This window comes from Mauremys reevesii, linkage group 8 (assembly GCF_016161935.1).
Source record: "Mauremys reevesii isolate NIE-2019 linkage group 8, ASM1616193v1, whole genome shotgun sequence".
Lineage (NCBI taxonomy): Eukaryota > Metazoa > Chordata > Testudines > Geoemydidae > Mauremys > Mauremys reevesii.
Genome location: NC_052630.1, coordinates 99,388,172 through 99,407,263, shown reverse-complemented (window position 1 = coordinate 99,407,263; position 19,092 = coordinate 99,388,172). Strand labels below are relative to the sequence as shown.

The following is a 19,092-nucleotide window of genomic DNA, read 5'->3' as shown; positions in this document are numbered from 1 at the left end:
GGTTTAATTGCACTCACAGAAGTCACCCCACAGCAGTGGCTTCTGTCCCGCAGGGCTGGGCTCAGTTCTCTGCTCTAGGCATTGTGACTTGCCACACAGGATCACAGCACCACTCAGGTTTAGCCAGCCCTCCTGCTCTGCCTCTTCACATGGCTGGAATTAGGGTTGCAGTGCCAGAGTGGAGGCTAGTGCTCATAGGCATGCGCAGCACATTTCATTAGGGTGTGCACTCAGGGAATTTTTTTTTAAAAGCAAACATTTATTGAATACTCAATCATAAAAGACATTATTTTTATTCATCAAACAAACTAAAGAAACTAAAACTTAATAAACTTAATTTTTTTTAAATTAACAACTAAATTTTACTTAAAAAAATGAGACACAAAATACCAAATTTTTGCTGTAGTGATAACCAGGCGTATACAAAGATACAGTCAATTTTCATGATCTTTATCTTTAACCAGATAGTGAGCTAACCCAAACTGACCAAAACAGATTAAGGTTTCTTCATCTTTCTGACCTAGAGAATGAGGCGTCACTCACCAAGTGTTATGGTCTTAAATTCCTCAATCACATCATTGTAATTAACTGACAAAGCCAATTCTTGTTTAGTGTACAAAATCATGAGTGAATTGAGGCACTGTTGGGACATTGTACTTCTTAGTTTGTTTTTTACATGTGCTAGTTTAGAAAAGGCTCTTTCACATGAACAGCTTGTAACAGGTAAGACTGCAAAGCATTGAATAGATTTGTAAAAGGCCTGGAACATGGAAGACCCATCCGATTCCTTTAGCGAATCAAGCCACTCTGTGATGGTGTTTGTAGTGTTACCTTTAGGAACAGATCTGTCATAACCCTGAAGTAATCTGACTTCAGCTTCCAACTCATCCAAGGACACTTTAAATTTGTTGGCAATGATTCTCATATTGTCCCTGCCAATGTCTAAGCTCAGCAGTTTTCCCATTGCAGTCACAATTTTACAAGTCTCCTGTTCAAATTGCTGGTCAATGCTGGTAATCATTGAGTCTAGGAGTGGGTAAAATGAAGTTATTCTCTCCTGCTCCTCTTTTGTATCAATACGAGTGGACATTTTTCTCTTCTTAACTGGGGGAATCGATATATCATTCTCTACACACATTTTCAAACTGTAATTGAAAATAGATTGAAAATATTCTGGGCCACTTCTCATTGCAGCCAAAGAGTTACGCAAGCTTTTCACCCCTGTTATTGCAGTAAGTAAGCTGAGTTCTGGAGCCTGAAGAGCCTTACTCACTTTTATCACCATCTGGAGAATAGGGTGCATCATATGAAGGGCAAAGATGAACTTGAATGAATTTAGTTCATGGATAAGGCCCCTGGCTTTTATTTTAGCATCAGCAAGGCGAGTTGTTTCGATAATCTCTTGTAAAGCTTGTAAAATGATAGAGTAGTTTTGTTTTACAGCAGCCACTGCTTCTGCTCTGCATGCCCATCTTGTGTTTGATAGTGACTTCAAAGTCTTCAACTGGGATCCTACTTCTTGTGAAATCTTCTCCATTACTGCATGTCACAAAGGACTCCCCTCCATGAAGGCATAAAGAGTCTGAATAACACCAAAAAAATCAAAGACAGTTCTGTTTTGTTTACCTGAAGTGCATGCATCTACTAGGACGAAGTTCAAACAATTCGCATAGCAGTGTGCATAGAATATTTCACTGTTTCTTTCTTTACATTTCATTTGCACTCCCGCAGTACAACCAGACATAGTAGATGCGCCATCAAAACAGACAGACATCACTGATGACCAGTCAATTTTAAGAATGCCAAGGATGTCATTTAACTGGTCAAAAATAGACTGAACATCAACTGTTGTTAGTCTCTGAACAGACACAAAATGTTCAACTGGACTATGTTTTTCATGGTCAAAATATCGCACCACAATGGACATCTGTTCATGGTGTCCACAGTCAGTAGTGTCATCGGCAATTATTGAGACCATTTTTCCATTTAGTGAAGATATAATCTTTTGTTGCACAACGTTGTGCAAGGCCACAATTAAATCATTTTGGATGGGATTACTCAGATAGGTAGCATTTCGAGGAGATTGTTGCACATGCTTTGCCATTACAGGATCATATTTTTGGATCATATTGACAAGATTTAGAAATAAACCCTTCTCAACACTGTCAGCTTTTTCATTGTGACCCCTGAATGGTCTCCCACCTTTCGCCAAACACAGAACAATGTCTATCAGTCGCTCCATTACACTTTAGTTATGGCACCGTTCTTCTTCTTGTTTAGACAGATAAGCCTGCTTGCCCTCATCCAACAATACATCAATAGGTTTCCCTTCATTAAAACTTGACCATGAAGAACAACTCAACACATGAGATTTTGACAGTTGGTGGTTTTTAAAACATTTGTTAGCCCTATGCCAGTTTCTGAATCCCTTATCAATAAATGCTGGATCAGTGTGACCTTTGTTTGCTGCATCATTAGAGGAGAATAAACGGCAGTAAAAGCAAAATGCCGTGTCCTTTGATGGGCTATATTCTAACCACCTATACTTTTCAGACTAATCGGATTGAAAACTTTTTTGTTTATTCCCTATTTTACTTCTAGGAAACATGCTCAGTCTATGCTGATAAGGACCTCTAGATAATCGAGACCGGTGTTCTAATCTATTTTTTGGAATATCACAGACCAGGTTATCAGATGGAATGTTTGATGGCTTTGAATAGGAACTACACTGACCTGAACCAAGAGACAAAGTCTGTTTCTGTTGGTCATTACTCAGTTTATTGCATGCACTGGAACTGGTGGTGGCATTATCTTCATGTAAGTTCTTAACTGAGGAGTCCGAGGTATTTGTACTACTATCAGCACATTCATTATAATTCAGTTTGTCTGCTCCTTTTCTTATCTTAACAACGAACCGATCCATATTTTAAAATTAAAAAGAGGGTATAATTTGACTGAATTAAAACATAAAGCCACAGGCTTGTTATGCTATTTCAGTAGAGTACACGCGACAAAGATTACAAACACTGTAGACACTGCGCTGGGCACGCCTGATGCAGCCGCTTATATAGGTCAAAGAATTTTCTAGAATAGTAGTCGGAGGGGGAGGGGAGGACCAATGGTAATGCAGCACCACAGTAGTGGGGATGCATGCTGCAAGCGAACGCAGGATTTTTATACATTTCTACAACATCTATATTATGCAATTCGGCACTTATTGCATAATACAACAATGCATACTTCAAAACTAAAAGAGCTTATCATGCAATTAAATTAAAACGCAAAGCCACTTTTTTTTTTGAGACATTAGGGCAGGGGTGGGCAAACTTTTTGGGCCGAGGGCCACATTGGGGTGGGGAAATTGTATGCAGGGTCGGCAGGGCGTTGGGGTGCAGGAGAGAATGTGGGGTGTGGCAGGGGGTGCGGTGTGCAGGAGCGGGCTCAGGGCAAGGGACTGGGGAAGAGGAGGGGTGCAGAGTGTATGAAGGGGCTCAGGGCAGGGAGTTGGGGTGCAGGAGGGTTGCGGGGTGTGGCAGGGGGCTCAGGGCAGGGAGTTGGGGTGCAGAAGGAGTGCTGCAGGGGGTTCAGGACAGGGAGTTGGGGTACAGGAGGGGTATGGCAGTGGGCTCAGGACAGGGAGTTGGGGTGCAGGAGGGGTACAGGGTGCAGGCAGGGGGCTCAGGGCAGGGGGTTGGGGTGTAGGAGGGGTGCGAGGTGCAGGCAGGGGCTCAGGGTAGGGAGTTGGGGGTGGGATGCAGGAGGGGTTTGGGCTCCGGCCAGGCGCCGCTTACCTAAAGCAGCTTGGGGTGGCAGCAGCGTGCTCCCTGGCTGCCTACCCTGGCCCCACACCATGCCGCTCACCACATCCCTGTGTGGCTCCTGGGAGAGAAGGGGGCACAGGGCTCTGCGTGCTGCCCTTGCCACACCTCCAGGTACCTCCCCCGAAGCTCCCATTGGCTGCGCTACTGCTGCGGGTGCTCTGTGCTCCCTTGATAGTTGGTATAGTGCAATAATTTAATCAGGTGGCTACATCCACTTTTGCTCCTATTCAATCTGCTCCTTTTGAAATCTATTCATTTTTGCTGGAAGTTATCACTGTGCCTTTTGAGCACCAGCAATAAACTGTTATGGACTGGTATGTAGGCAGTCTGGACTAATAGTCAGAGCAGGAATCAGGTCTAGTGGGCAAAGCAGGCATCCAGGTTGGGGAACAAGGCTAAAGGTCAGCACCAGAGTCAATTGACAGATACCAGAGCCAGGGGTCAAGCCAGAATCATAACCAGGAATCAAAGTTAAGGGTCAGAGCTGCGGTCACATGCCAAATGCCAGAACCAAGGGTCAAGCCAGAGGCAAGATCAGGAATCAGAGGCTAGGATTGGAGTTGGGACTGGTAATTGGGGATAGGAGGCAAGGCATAAGAGCCAGAGGAGAGGCAAGGATCAAGCACAGAGCATGATCATGGTGGGAAAAGAAGCGAAGGCAGGGGTGAGGCAGGAGCACAGCAGGAATCAGGAACATAGTTGGGTGCAAGAGGCAGGCACGAGCAGGGCCCAATATAGCCACAACATGAAACCACCTTGTTGCCCCGACAAACTTCCTGCACCACCTTCAGGATTAAATAGCATAACTGGACCAATCAGTGGAGCTAAGCAATCCTCCGATCACAGATGCCCTGGGTGGGTCTTTGGCTGGGTATAGTCCTAGTATCTTCTCAGCCCACCAGGTTCCACCAGATATTGGGTGGAGGCCAGGATGCAGCAGCTGTCGGAAAACTCCTAGGCCTAGGTTCCAGACCCAGGACATTACAGAAGAGTGGTCAAGCAGGTTTCTCCCAAAATTAGTTGTGCTGCTGCTTGATTGATTATCTAACAGTGCTTAGGGCCTAATCCTGCAACCGCTATGCATATAGACCTTCATACAAGTATTCACATTGAGCAAGGGTAGCAGACTCAGGCCCATAGTACTAAAGATAAATCCTACTTTGTGGATATAAATTTATCAGTTAGGGTACTATCCAGACTGAGCCACACAAAACTATGAGAGCAGAATAATATTATTCTTAACACGCTAGGAACCATAATAGTGAATTATATTACATACTAAATCTACACTAAAAGAACATAAAAGGCACCAATCCAAGCACTCAACAGTTGGAAAATGCCAGAATTAAATTTGTCCTTGCAATCTTAATTTGGCCACCTTAAACACAAGCATGGATAATCCTGCTGAACATTACATAGGAAGTCTGTAGCACAGCCAGAAACAGAATCCTGATATCTGAGGTTCTACATGGAACTGGTCAGAAAAAGGAATTTCCTTTCCACAGGCAACTTTGACATTTTAAAATTTGTTTTTGTTCCAGAAAGTTTAATTTTTGAAATTTCTTACAGGAAGGAAATTCAGAAAAATTTTGATTCTGAAACATCAAAATGTTTAATTTTTATAATGTCAAAACAATATATTAATTTTAGTATATAAAATGACAATTTAATATAAAAGTTGAAACATTAAATAAAAATAAAGACTAATCTAAACATGTTGACATTTTCAAAATGAAACAAGTTAAGACCAATCATTGTGACTTTTTCCCCATTGAAAATTTTGCTCAATTTCCCATGAAATGTTTCAGTTTCAACGAAACTGCATTTTTCAACAGAAATAATTCGGTTGAAAATTTTTCAACCAGTTCTAGATCAGTGCCTTCACACAGGAGAAGATCCTTTCTCTTTTTACAACCCTTTACTTCATTCACTGTCTGTTCTGTGCACTGAATGGGGCCAACGTCCTACAGAGCAAATAGTATGTGATCATGTAATAGCTAACTGTCATAATGGATAAATAACCTTAATGCTGGCATTTCCTAACTTTTGAGTGTTTGAATTAAAAATCCTACTGTTCTTTTAATGTAGTTTTTTTATATATAACACTGTAGATTTATAAAAAAAGCAAACTGAACTAATAGATTCCATCATGTGGAACCATACTGACCCTGGACCTTTACATCTATAGCAGTGACCCCTACCACTTGAGCTAAAGGAGTAACTGGTCTAGCAGTAATAGGTTGTTATCTTCTATGTGAACAAGCCAGAAGAGGGGGCCATGATACACACTTCACAAGTGGCTATACAACCCTTTGCTAGACAGCAGCGGAAGGTTGAGAACTAGGAATTCAGTGTTCTGTTCCTGACTGTGGGGAGAGTATTAAGCTACACATAACATAGCCAATTACAAATCTGCAACACTCATGTAGAAAAGCAGCATGCCTAAGTGGACGAGACTTGAATCTACTACAGGGGTCCCCAATGTGGTGCCCGCGGGCGCCATCTAAATGCGCCCGCGTCTTGGCCAGCGGTCGAGCATCCGCCGAAATGCTGCTGAAATTTGGCAGCATTTCGGCGGATGCTCAACCACTGCCACGGTCCTTGCCAGATGAGAAAGGTTGGGGACCACTGATCTACTATAATAGAACCTGTATTCTATTCTCAATTGTGCCAGAAGTGACCTTGCACAACCTCTCGGGTACACTAAATGTTAAATAAAGAGGAAGGGTGTCACAGCTCAGGTTGAGCTCCCCCTTGTGGACAGTCACCAGGCTGCTGTATTGGACCTAATCTTTGGCTCCCATCTGCTTTTTAGCCTGCTGGATCTAAGCCATGTCTAGACATCGTCTCTAAGTCTGATCCCTCAGACACACTCAAAGGGTGCAGACTCCCTGTCTGGTACCTCTTCTTGTACAGCACTGAACACCAATAGTCTAAAAGTCACATTCTGGTTGGATGCTCCTAATGATGGACAGCTGAAAACTCACCTGTGAAAAAAAATCACTACCCCCATTATGTTAAATGAATGGGGGGAGATGTTCAGGAGGCAACAGAGATAACAGAGGCAGTTTGCAGGAAATTATAATGAAGAGAGGCAGCTCGGGCAGAAGACAGGGATGGAATGTAAGAAAAAAAATGACATTTTTAATGACTCCCTTTATTTTGGCAAGTTTGTGGACTTCAAACTACTTTTAATCTAAATTATATTGCAAGAACTAAGGGTAAAAGACTCCTTTCTTATTCTGCTAGTGTAGATGAGAAAAAGTAGTGGAACTGGCCCAAGGGTGAGGGACAGGACTGCTGGCTTCAGAATAGGCTTCCCTTTTTTTCTTTGGCGCTTGTCTATAAATCATGGGAATTATGTTTTGTGCGAGGGAGGGGCCCAGGATCCATGCTGGTGCAAATTAATGCTGAATAGATCAGTAGGGATTTGGATTGCTTTTTCCGCTGTACACTGACATATTTACCCAAGCAGACACAAAAAGGCTATCTGTGCAGATCCAGTTACAGACCTTAGTTTTTCTATAATGAAGTGAAAATGGCTTTGGGTCAAAAACAACTATCTAAAGGACAACTGGGACTCTGAGGGCAAGAAGGGGAAGAAGCACAGAGTCAAGGCAACTTGCATATAAGCAGCTAGGTAAATCTCTGGAGCAAAGGCATTAAGTGCACAGACATTAAACACCATTAAAATATACCATATACTATCTGCTAACAATCACAGTGTCCTTCATTAACAAAAAAAAAATTAAACAAAAAATGCTTTGTAAGCATTAGCAACTAGCCTTATTCAGCCCAAAGGTGTTTCTGCTGCTACTTTACTAAAATTCTCAATAATGTTTGCTGATATGGTGTGGTGGTAGCACTCTGTAACAAAGGCTGAAGCTAGCTTGTCATTAAAAACCAGATTTTTCAATCACTTCTCTAACTCAACCAAAAAGGAATCCCCTGAAATTTCAGATCCCACATCACCTTTTTAATGTTATTGTCATACAAGTTTGGAGGAAGGGGATGGAGACTGGAGAAGAATTTTACAGTAAAAGGGTATTAAAATATTTTATCATGTTTTCTGAAAATCTTCCTAACTTTAGCTCATCTCTACAAACTGTCTACAAATTACAAATCTGTTGTTTTAATGGCCTTGCTGAGAAGTGCCTTTTGCCGGAGTTATTGTGGGAATTACAAAACTACATAAAGAGGCTGTTACGGGATGTTAAGTAGGCAGGGAATGGGATATAGATCCTGATATGTGGTGGTGGTGTGATGTAAAGCTGGGATGTGGATGTGTCTGTGTCTGTGTAGGGGTGCAAGGGGGATGTGGTGGTGCTGCTGGCTGACTGATGGGGTAATGTGAGGGACTGTGCGGCAACAGACCTATGTGGTGTATCACAAGCTAGATCCCAATCACCCTCTAAATGGGGCTGCTTTGTTGGGGGGTGTCTCTTGATAACAGGAGGAGAGGTGCAAACTCCCCCTTCACCCTGCCATGGGTTACGAGGGCATCAAGCGTCACACACTGAGGGACAGGCAGCTTTCCCCTCCCGGGCAAAGAGCGTCAGGCGGACATCAGTGCGCGAAGGCGGGAATACAATGCCCTTAACCCTAGTGCCCTCACCTGAGCCGAGTGGCGCTGCTGGCCTTTTCCCCGCGCATCTCCCGGACAGGCAACGCCAAGCGCGCGCCTGTTCAGAGGCGCGAGGCTGAGCCGTTACCTTACCCCCAGAGGGACGAGGCTGAGGCGCTGCCCCCACCCCCGGAGGCGCGAGACTGAGCCGTTACCCCTACCCCCAGCAGTCTCGAGGCTCAGGCGCTGCTCCCCCCAACCCCCGGTGCGCGAGCTCCAGGCGCTTTCTCCGTCAAAGGCCAGGTCCAACCAGCTGGCGCCGGCGCCGGCCACTAGGTTTACGGCGTTCGCTCATTCTCGTTCCTTCCTTGGCGGCAGTTAGAGCCCGAATTGCTCCTCCCCAGGGGGCCCGACACCGCCCCTTCCACCCGCAGTCCATGGCGGGCGCGGAGGCGAGGAGGCGGGCTCCATGCTGAGGGCCGGAGGTTTCATGTCTCTAGTACTGGTCCTGGTGCTAGCTGCGAGTCTCCCCGCGCTCGGCCGGCCGCCGCCGCCGCTGGGCCGACTCCTCGCCCTGTGGGAGCTGTGGCCAGGTGAGAACAGGGATGGAGGCTCCAAACAGCAGGCACCTGCACGGGGGTCGGTCGGCTACCGGTCTGTGATGCTCCCCGGTGCCTGAAGCTGATCGAGGAGGGGGCCAGAAGCCCCCTGTGTGACCCGAGGCCCATTTACAGTCGGGAGGACGATGGGTCCTTAGAGAAGTGATAAAGGTCCAGTGTCCATGCTGAGGGAGAGCCTGAGGACCCAGGGCCATATCTATGAATGGGGCCCCCTGTAAGTGCAAGGGCTGTGTGGTGAGATCAGAGAAGGTGCCGTGTCCCTTGATTATGAGCCCCTCCCTTTATACTTTATGAATGGGTACCCCTGGGGACATGGAGCCTTCCATCAATATTCACAAGTAGAGGCAGTGCTCACAAGGAGGACCCCCGTCAGTGTCCAAACTCACTGCTTTGCAAATTGAAGCAGAATGAAATTAAGGAGGCTGTGGTCAGCAGCAGTGAAAGTGCCAAGGATCATGTTACTTTCATGCTGCTGCTTGGGAAAAGCTACAAGGAGCAATAACCATGGTGGAATAGGAGCCAAAAAACAGGCTAGAGGAGTGAAGGAAGACCCTTCCCCTTGCAGCAGCTAGGAAGCTTTGGAGAGGGAGAAGAGACATAAAACATCTCCCTTCTATCAGTCAGAGCAGGGTGGATGTTCCACTGATCAGAAACATACTAGCCCAGCGGTTCTCAAACTTCATTGCACTGCAACCCCCTTCTTACAACAAAAATTACTACATGACCTGGGGCAGGGGTGGTCTAGCCAGAGCCCTGCTGTCCCACGTTGAAGCCCTTGGACTTTGGCTTCAACCTAGAGTGGTAGGGCTCAGGTTTCGGCTTCAGCCGTGGGCCCCAGGAAGTTTAATGCTGGCCCTGGCAACCACATTAAAATGAGAATATAACCCACTTTGTAGTCCCGACCAACAGTTTGAGAACCGCTGTAGCCCTATGGCTGTTAGCAATTCCGTCTGTTCCCCCCCAGCAGGATCCAGGAGCAGCTCTTTGGTAGAAACCATTCCCTTCTCAAGCAACTAGTGTCCAGTGGAGACTTTAATCACTTCAGCAGTGACTGACTTCTAGACCTTTGGTGAAAGCCAGGGAGGAATCCATGGAATCAGTGATATAGGGTAGTGGAGGAGGTCTAGGAATCTCAGTTTAGATGCTCATGAAAAATGTAAACTGTGAGGGCTAGGGGAAAATCTGGAGCAAATAGACAAATACACAAACAAATAATAAAAATGTTTTCAAGTAGATTAGAAACAGGAAGCCTGTGAAGAATATGGGTCTGTTGGGCAGAGTTAAGGAAAAAACTGAAATTAAGGGCATTGCAAAGACTCTAAAGCCAAACTTATAAAAAACAACCACTACTTTTGGGAGCCCAATCTGAGATGTTTTAGGCCTGATTTTCAGAAGCACCCACAGCTCCCATTCACTTCAGTTGTATTTGTGAGTGCTTAGTAGTTTTGAAAGATCAGGTCTCAAACTGCACCTCAGAATTCATGGCCATTTAAAAAAGTTTGGCTGCATATGTGTTGCATATGTAAAAGGTGCTAGAATTAATTTTGTTTCTGCAACATTTACGTGGGCGTTTCATGACATTTGAGTGCTTATCCAGAAAACTTTAATATTTACTTACTTTAGTTATTTTAATATAATTTCCTAGGTTTTCTTTTTAAAGAAAAAAAGTAAAGTCAACCTGTCAATAATAGGCTAGATACCACTAGAACAGTGGTCCCCAATGCGGTGCCTGTGGGCACCATGGCGCCTGTCGGGGCATCTGTGTGCGTCCGCGTACTGGCCAGCAGAGAAGCATCCGCCGAAATACTGCCAAAAAGTAGCGTCATCAAGAGGTGTTGCCGCCGAAAAGCGGCGTCACCAAGAGGCGTCGCCACTGAAATGCCGCTGATTTTTGGTGGCATTTTGGCGGCGATGCCTCTTGATGTTTCCGCTTCTCAGCGGCATTTCGGCGGATGCTTGTCTGCTGGCCACGGTCCTCGGTGGCTCGTTGTCTGGCGCCCGCCACCCGGAAAAGGTTGGGGACCGCTGCACTAGAATGTTCAGTTTTGAGGAAGGTGCACATTATAACACAACTGGGCTTCTGTGGACCCATATCTTATTCAGCATGTACGTCACTGTGCAAGGAAAGAGGTTCAATGCACATTTTAGGAGATACAGGTGTACATGTGTGGCCTGAAACAAGCCCATGAAGGCAATTGAAAGACTCCTATTGACTTCAGTGAGCTTTGCACAGTAAGTTCTGTGAGGCACACAACCTTTTATCGTTTAATATATTGCTATAAAGTGCTAAAAAAAATTGTACACTGCCTGTATGAAATGTGATTTTCAAACCTTCAAAATTAATTCAAGTCAAAATCAATTTTTACTGGAACAGTTAAGCTTTTTTATAATTATATATTAGTATCTATTTTGTAAAAAAATTAGAATTTTATTGCTGGTGTTGCAGGTTATATAAAAGAGTGTCAGCTACTATCAATGGTAACAGTAAACAATTCTTCAAATAAAATATCACAACTTGTGGACCCAGAACAATCAACATTGAAAAAATATCTTCTAATTTCTCATGGCGTTTGGCAGAACACTTCTACAGTTGGAAGAAATTCCAAAATTTCTAAAACAAAATCAGAAGCAACTAGAAGAAAAACTGACAAATACAAGCACCAATGGAAGCTGCTGAGAAATAACATTTTAAACATTTTCATGAATCAAAACAAGCCACAACTAATTACCAATGAAGGCATAAAAACACAAGTTTCCAAAAAGTGGACAGGAAGTGGAAAAATAACTTCAACTGAAACAAATGCAGAGCTAACAGAAAAAGCAAGAAAGATCCTAAAGCTTGGGAAAACTGAAAATACTAAGATAATAAGTCAACATAAAATTAATTCACATCTACAGAATGAATTTAAAATTGTTGAAAAGAAAACTGCAAATAATAAAATAAAGCAACTACAAAGAAAGTTGTGTTGCAATTCTGGTATATTTAACAAATGCTTTGGAACTAAGCCATCATTGATTAATACATTTTTGACAGCAAATTTTCTATCAACTGTTAAAGGAAAATGTTGCAGAAAAAATCCGAAAGACTTACAAAGCATTTTGGTATTAAATTTAGTAAAAAATCAGATGGTCAATGAAAGTAGTCAAAATCAAACTAAAACAATGACAAAGGAAAAAAATAAGTGTACCAATAAAAGAATTTTAGCATTTGTCAAACAAAAGGAATTAGCTGAAAAGAGTTCTAAAACATGGGACTGGGAAAGAATAGGTGCAATCAGCAGAGATCAGCATAAAATATTAACTGATGCAAGAAAAGTGTTAATAAGTGCAGAAAAGAAAAGTCAACATACTGAACTTCAGAAATATGGACATATACCTAAAGAGTTTCAGGAAATAACTGGATCTGTAAACAATATACCAAATGGAATAAGCAGTTGGAAAAGAAAATCAGAAAGAATGTCTACTAGGCCTTACAGTAAAAACCAAAACATTTTAAACTCAATGAAACAAAGATCAGCAGGATTACAAAAGGGTCAACCAAATATGAAAGACATAGACGGAATGTACACAACAGAAAAATCAGACAAAAATAATGGGAGCATAGATGTATCGTTTAATAGCTTGCCTGAAGTAGGAATCAAAGTAATACTTCAAGGTAAAGAGCAAAGAACTAAAACAACTCCAAAATCTGTTGATGAAAATCAGAGATCTTCTACACAAGCAATGATCCTGCAAAGAGGCAAAGAAAATGTGCAGGAAAAGTGGTCAATATATAAAACTGGTTCTTCTAGAACTCATGAAAGAAAACAAGATACTTTTAAAACTAAAGCTTCTAGAAAACAGAAATGGAGAGGGAATCCGGTTGAAGTACATATACCTAAAAAAGAAAGTACTGTGTTTAGAGTGGAAGGGTTGGAATATTCATCCAGAAATGACCACGTAGAACCTATAAAGTTAAATTCTGTCTTTCCAACCACAAAATATGCTGTAAGTGTTAAACAGGCATTATTTACACCAGAAATAGGACAAGCAAAGTCTTCAAGACACGTGGGAAAAATGGTGACACATAGCACGTCAACTTCATGGAAGGTAAAACAGAAATATTTAAGCTTTGCTCGAAAGGATTTAAATGTTAAAGCTAGAAGAGCTGCTGTATCAAACAAACGAACTGTGAATAGTAAATATAAAAAAATTAATAAAAGAGATTATTTACCAGTATCTTCAATATATCCTTATAAACACTCTTCTCAAAGTGTATCTGATGGTGAAAGAAGGAAACAATCAACACAGGGTGAAAGTGTAAAGATATCTGTAGGTAAGTTGACCTGTTTTTTTCATGCTATAGCCATAAATTGTAAATTAACCTCTTAACTTCTAAATGGATGGTACTTTTCAAAGAAGATCTACTTTGTTTACAAAGGAATTTTCTTAACCCTCTTCATAGGATGGTACAATAAAAGAATGGTGAGTAACCCGTGCACAGATACGAAGGAATGTGCAAAAGGGGTGTCCTCTTGTGTAACAGTGCAAGGGCCTCCCATAGGACCAATCTCTGGGCTCTGGGGAGCACAGAGACTGCTTGCTCCTGCTTCCCACTTCATTCCACCAGGAGCAAGATGCTAAAAAAGAAGCATGGAGGAGGCATATTCATAGTCTGAAGCTCACCCCTTTCCTGTACCAGCCTAATGGATGGAGCATATTACAAATCCTCTGTATCCTCAGAAAAGGTCTGGAAGGAATTGTGTTTCAGGTAGACACAATCTGCTGTGTGATAATCCTGAGGCTCCACACACACCATCTTCTGTGTAATTGCTCTAAAATTGCCACTGAACCTATAGACTTGTGATTGTGATATTGACGACAAATGGCAAGGTGGCAATGAATTACCTTGAATGGTAAATGTATACATCTACAAAAGGATGTATTGCAAGAAAAAAATTCATGTACAGACATCATACAATTGTTGTGTCTAAAAGAAATCTGAGCCAATTTTTCTCAACTAAGCAGAAACATTTTCATGGGATGAAAGTTACCCTAGTGACAGAGCCCACATAAGATCCAGTACACCTAAAGGGCATAGGTGTTCGTTAGAGCCTTCTGTGAGACCTGTTACTGGTAAAAATTTTCACCTATTATATATAAAGTATATTTTAAAATAAAGTTTTAAAATTACAATGAGGCTGCTGAAACATTGCCACTAATCCTCATTACAGAGATTTAGTAATTTTTGTAAAAGCAGCAAAGAGTCCTGTGGCACCTTATAGACTAACAGACGTTTTGGAGCATGAGCTTTTGTGGGTGAATACCCACTTCGTACATGCATCCGACGAAGTGGGTATTCACCCACGAAAGCTCATGCTCCAAAACGTCTGTTAGTCTATAAGGTGCCTCAGGACTCTTTGGTGCTTTTACAGATCCAGACTAACACGGCTACCCCTGTGATACTTAGTAATTTTTATAATCTATTTTTAATTCACTTGTTAGATATCTTCATGTAAATGCAAAATAAAAAATGATATCAAAGGCTGAATGCTATGACCACAGAACCAAATATCTCTCTTCCCCCACCAATGTCCAACTATGAACAATAAATTTTTTTCAGTTAAAAAGCTAATTTGAACAAGTACACAATGTTCTGCATTCTAACATGGGCTGTGATAGACTGAATGGAAATTCCATAAAATTGTTTCTCATGTCACCTGGAGTTCAACCCTGGGATCAAGCAACAGGAGGATTTGAGTTGTGCAGATGAGGACAGGAAGCTGTCCCAGGGGAGTTGAATTCCATTCTGTTTAGTTCATTGCAGTTAATCATTAGCACCATGAATTACATGTGATAACTAAAAGGAAGCTAATTGAGGGTTTGGAGCATTGGTCTTCTGTGTTCATAGTGTCTGGGTCATATTTAAAAGATAGATAGTTTCATTCAAGTTTAGGAAAACAGGAATATGGTCTTCTTGGATTATCTAGTCCTATATTCTGTCTCTGACAGTGGACAGTACCAAATGCTTCAGAGAAAGATGCAAGGAGATTTTAATAGACAATTTTGAAACAACCTGTTCATAAGGAAAGACTCTCCCTAAATCTGATCAGGGATAGTTTATATCCCTTTTCTTTTTTTATCTTCTATAATATAAATATGTGTGATGTCATTATCCATATACATGTCTACTTTAAAAATACTCCAACTAAGCTTTTGGCGTTGATATTTTGTGGCAGAGAGAGTTCCTTTGATTAACTAATAGTCTTATAAATTGTGTTAAACAACAAAAAACAAAACAAAAATATTTAGTAAAATGTGTATATATATTTAAAGAATCATTTTACTGTGAGTACCAAGAAATTGTCTCTTCTTATTTAGTTTTCTGTAGAAAGTATCATCAGCTGAATGGGAAGACACTAATAAAGGGCCCAATCTTATGATGTGCCAAAGTCAAATGGAGTGGTGGATGTACAATAACTATTAGAACGTGCTCAGTAGCTTGCAGGATTAGTTGTATTGGGAAGAGATTTCAGTTTGATTGACCTTCCTATCATTCAACCTAGAATGGAGTTTAGGTAAGAACAAAGTGATTTAGCATCAATCCAAATAGGACGGTGTTGCATTTAGATTTGAGGAAAATTATTGGAAAATAGTGGTAGAAATTGACTCCCTCGGTTAAGGTAATTTGCTCACCTTTTGTTACTCAACTTTGGGACCCTCTTGGGTCTCCTGGTGCTTCTAGGTGCTGAGGTAACAGCATGGCCAAGAGCGCTTTTTTTATCTGCACTTGAATTGATAGATTATAAAGCTAGATAACGGGGATTGGACAGGGAGTTGGACTAGATGACCTTCTGAGGTCCCTTCCAACCCTAATCTTCTATGATTCTATAACCACTATGATCATTTAGATGGATCTCTTGTATAACATAGGTCGTAGAATTTCCCTGAATTAGTTCCTGTTTGAACAGGAATTGTCAGTGATGGAGAATCCACAACAATCCTTGATAAATTGTTCCAATGGCTAATTACGTTCCCTGGTAAAAAAAATGTACATTACTTCTAGCATGAATTTGTCTAACTACAACTTTCAGCCATTGGATATAATAAAATAAAAAAAATAAAATGGAGATATACCTATCTCCTAGAACTGGAAGGGACCTTGAAAGGTCATTGAGTCCAGCCCTGTGCCTTCTCTAGCAGGACCAAGTACTGATCTTTGCCCTAGATCCCTAAATGGCCCCCTCAATGATTGAACTTACAACCCTGGGTTTAATAGGCCAATGTTCAAACCACTGAGCTATCCCTCTCCCTTAGAGCTTGGTATATCTTTGTCAGGTAGTTTGAAGAGCCATTATCAAAATTTTGTTCTTTGTGTAGGTACTTATACACTTTCATCAAATCATCTCTTAATCTTATTTTTGCTATCATTAAACAGCATGTTTAAGGGAGAGGCATTCTTGCAAGTATAGATGAACCTGTATCTAAGAAGAGCTTCTACTTTTTATTGTAGAGTATATTTATACTTATTTTTTGCTAATTACATTTTTATTTTTGTGGGAAAGGCAGATCTTTAATGTATTTTGTGTGGAGTGAATAGCATGTTCATACTTAAATAGTAAGTTACTCTCTGCAGAAGTATATGTTCTGTTAATCTTGGCAATTTAGCATGCCTATTAGAGAGATTCTTACTCAGGATATATGTAATTCAACAACTTGAAGTTCAGCCTATTCTTTAGCAAGGAAATCTTTTTAAAAGTGGGTGCCAGAATAAAAGTTTTAATTTCCCTTTGCTTCAGCATTAATTATTATATATATTTATATAGCGTAGACACCTGGGTCTCTTAGTAAATTTTATTTAATTTTCCATGAGTGGAAATATATGCAGGTTACTCAGATGGAGACAGTTGGTTTGTCATTATCACAATGAAGCTGGGAGACTTTGCCTCTATAGACTTAAAAACACATATTGGTGTCCCCTCTCATAAAGCAACATTAGAGGTTTTTGTGGTTGACTGTTGGTCCAGACTATTTTCAGTTTGTTGTGGTTCATTTTGGCTTTGCATTTGCACTGAGGGCTTCACAAAGACCATAGTAGTAGTATGCATTACTCTTTGTTAAAAGAAACACTATATTCTTCAAAACTAGAAGACTTGCTAGTGAAAGCCCCATCTCTGCCAGGGTGATAGAAGATATTGGGGAGTCAGTGTTCCTTTTGGTATGACTGGATTTTTGTGATCAACTATAAGAATGAGCAGATACCTTTGCAGTAACTCACTTGGGAACAGTTTAACACAAAATGTATCATTTTCAAGTTTTATACCTGTTTACAAATAAAATTGGAGTAAAAGTCAAGAAATTTCATTTTGAAAATGTTGAAACAAACTGTTTAGATTTTTTGTAAGGTTTTTTACAATTGAAACAATTTGACATGAATACATGAAATGTTTCAGTCAACCTGAATCCTCATTCACCCCCCACTCCATGAGGGCATAAGTATCTGAGTGGGCCCAACCATTCCGCAGTTCCTTCTCACTGACCCACAGTTTTCATCGCCTTCTTTGAATACTGTGCTACTGTGTAATCTTACTACTTAGGCTATGTCTACACTGCACTTTTGTCTTTAAAACTTTTGTTGGTCAGGGGTGTGAAAAAACACCCCCTGACTGACAAAAGTTTTAACAACATCAAGCACTGGAGTGGACAGTTTTTTGTCGGCGGGAGATGCTCTCCGCTGACAAAGCTACTGCCCCTCATTGGGATGGTTTAATTTTATTGGCAGGAGAGCTTTCTCCTGCTGACAAAGCTGCTCTGAGTGCCTTACAGCAACAAGGCTCTAGTGGCACAGCTGTGCCATTGGAACCTGTGCAGTGTAGACATAGCCTTAGTTGTTAGTGAGTTAGTTCATATAATTAGGTAGATAGTTATTGCACATTAAGAAAATTATCTACATTTTTAGCTAGTTACATTTCAGTTTAAAGCTAGACACTTGAACACGCCCCTCAGTAAAGGAGCACTAGCAACATGGCAGAAACTAAATCCCCAGGGTTCAAAACCTTCCACTCACATTAAGTGTCAATGCAGTTTAACAATGAGCACTCTGTGTGTCTTTTTTGCCTTTGAGGGGATCCAAGTTGCCATATGTTGCTCCTTTTCTAAGCAAATTTAGAGAACTAGGGAAAGCCCACCTGAAGTTGTTTCTCCTCAGGAGCTCAATGCAAGCCTCGTTGGACACCACAAGAAAGAACAGTTAGACCACAGTCCTCCAGTCAAGTCCTTCTTTATTAGTGCAGTGGTGAGCTGATATTTTACCTTGAGGTCCCAGACCACACTTATTAAGAAGCCCAATCGTTTACCTCCATTCTGGCTTCAATGTCTTCTGACAGTTGTAGAATGCAGCACTACTTCAGGGATGAGCCATAGCTCATGTAAACTTCTCTGGTGCCTGAGAAGTCGAGACACAAGAGTCTCCAGACTTCTGATGCATCTCAGGCTTATCCTCCTAAGAGTCAGAAACCTGAACAGGCCTTCTTAGATGTTCTGGTACTGACTGCTGAGAGAACATCATCAGTATCAATTAAATCTGCAGACGATGTTTCTCACAGTACCAAACTTTCATCATTGACCTCAGTACGGGATGTCTCAGTATCCAAAGCCTTACTATCCACAACTTCTGTACCACTTGTCTCATAACAGTGTTCCTCAGTACTTAGCACTTGGATACCTGCTGTCTTGATACTCAGAGTGTACATGGTACCAAGTGATTTAACTGTGCATCCAGTACTGGAGTTACTTCTGCTAGGGAAACTGACGGAGATGATGTCTAAGCCACCAAATACTGAACTGGTGGTATGGCAAGTCAAGGAGGTTATTTCTGGCACTGACTTTAGCCCTTTAGAGACAAGGCACTCCTGACAGAATGATCCCTCCCTTCAAGGAAGTGTACTCCTCCTCATCCCCATCTAGACACAGCAGGAAGACATCTCCTACTCACCCTCCTTCTCATCCTTGGGTAGCACTATAGAAGTCAGGAATGGGCTTTAGGGAAGGTTCTATGGAAAAGACCTACAACTCATAGGTAGCATCTCTCCTGTTGTCTCCCTATATG

The 19,092-nt window shown here is 41.7% G+C and overlaps 1 protein-coding gene across 6 annotated transcripts in view; it reads left to right on the top strand.

The window, feature by feature from the left end:
• Window positions 1-8,623: 8,623 nt before the first annotated feature.
• Window positions 8,624-19,092, top strand: part of C8H1orf185 (chromosome 8 C1orf185 homolog) — a 110,894-nt gene continuing 100,425 nt past the window's right edge. For all 6 annotated transcript variants that reach the window (XR_005583595.1, XR_005583596.1, XM_039484148.1 and 3 more), the window contains exons 1-2: window positions 8,624-8,978; window positions 11,452-13,320. Coding sequence is in view for 4 of the 6 variants with exons in the window: in XM_039484148.1 (XP_039340082.1) it covers window positions 8,855-8,978; window positions 11,452-13,320 (1,993 nt within the window). In the remaining 2 variants the exon portion in view is untranslated. The remainder of the gene's footprint in view (window positions 8,979-11,451; window positions 13,321-19,092) is intronic.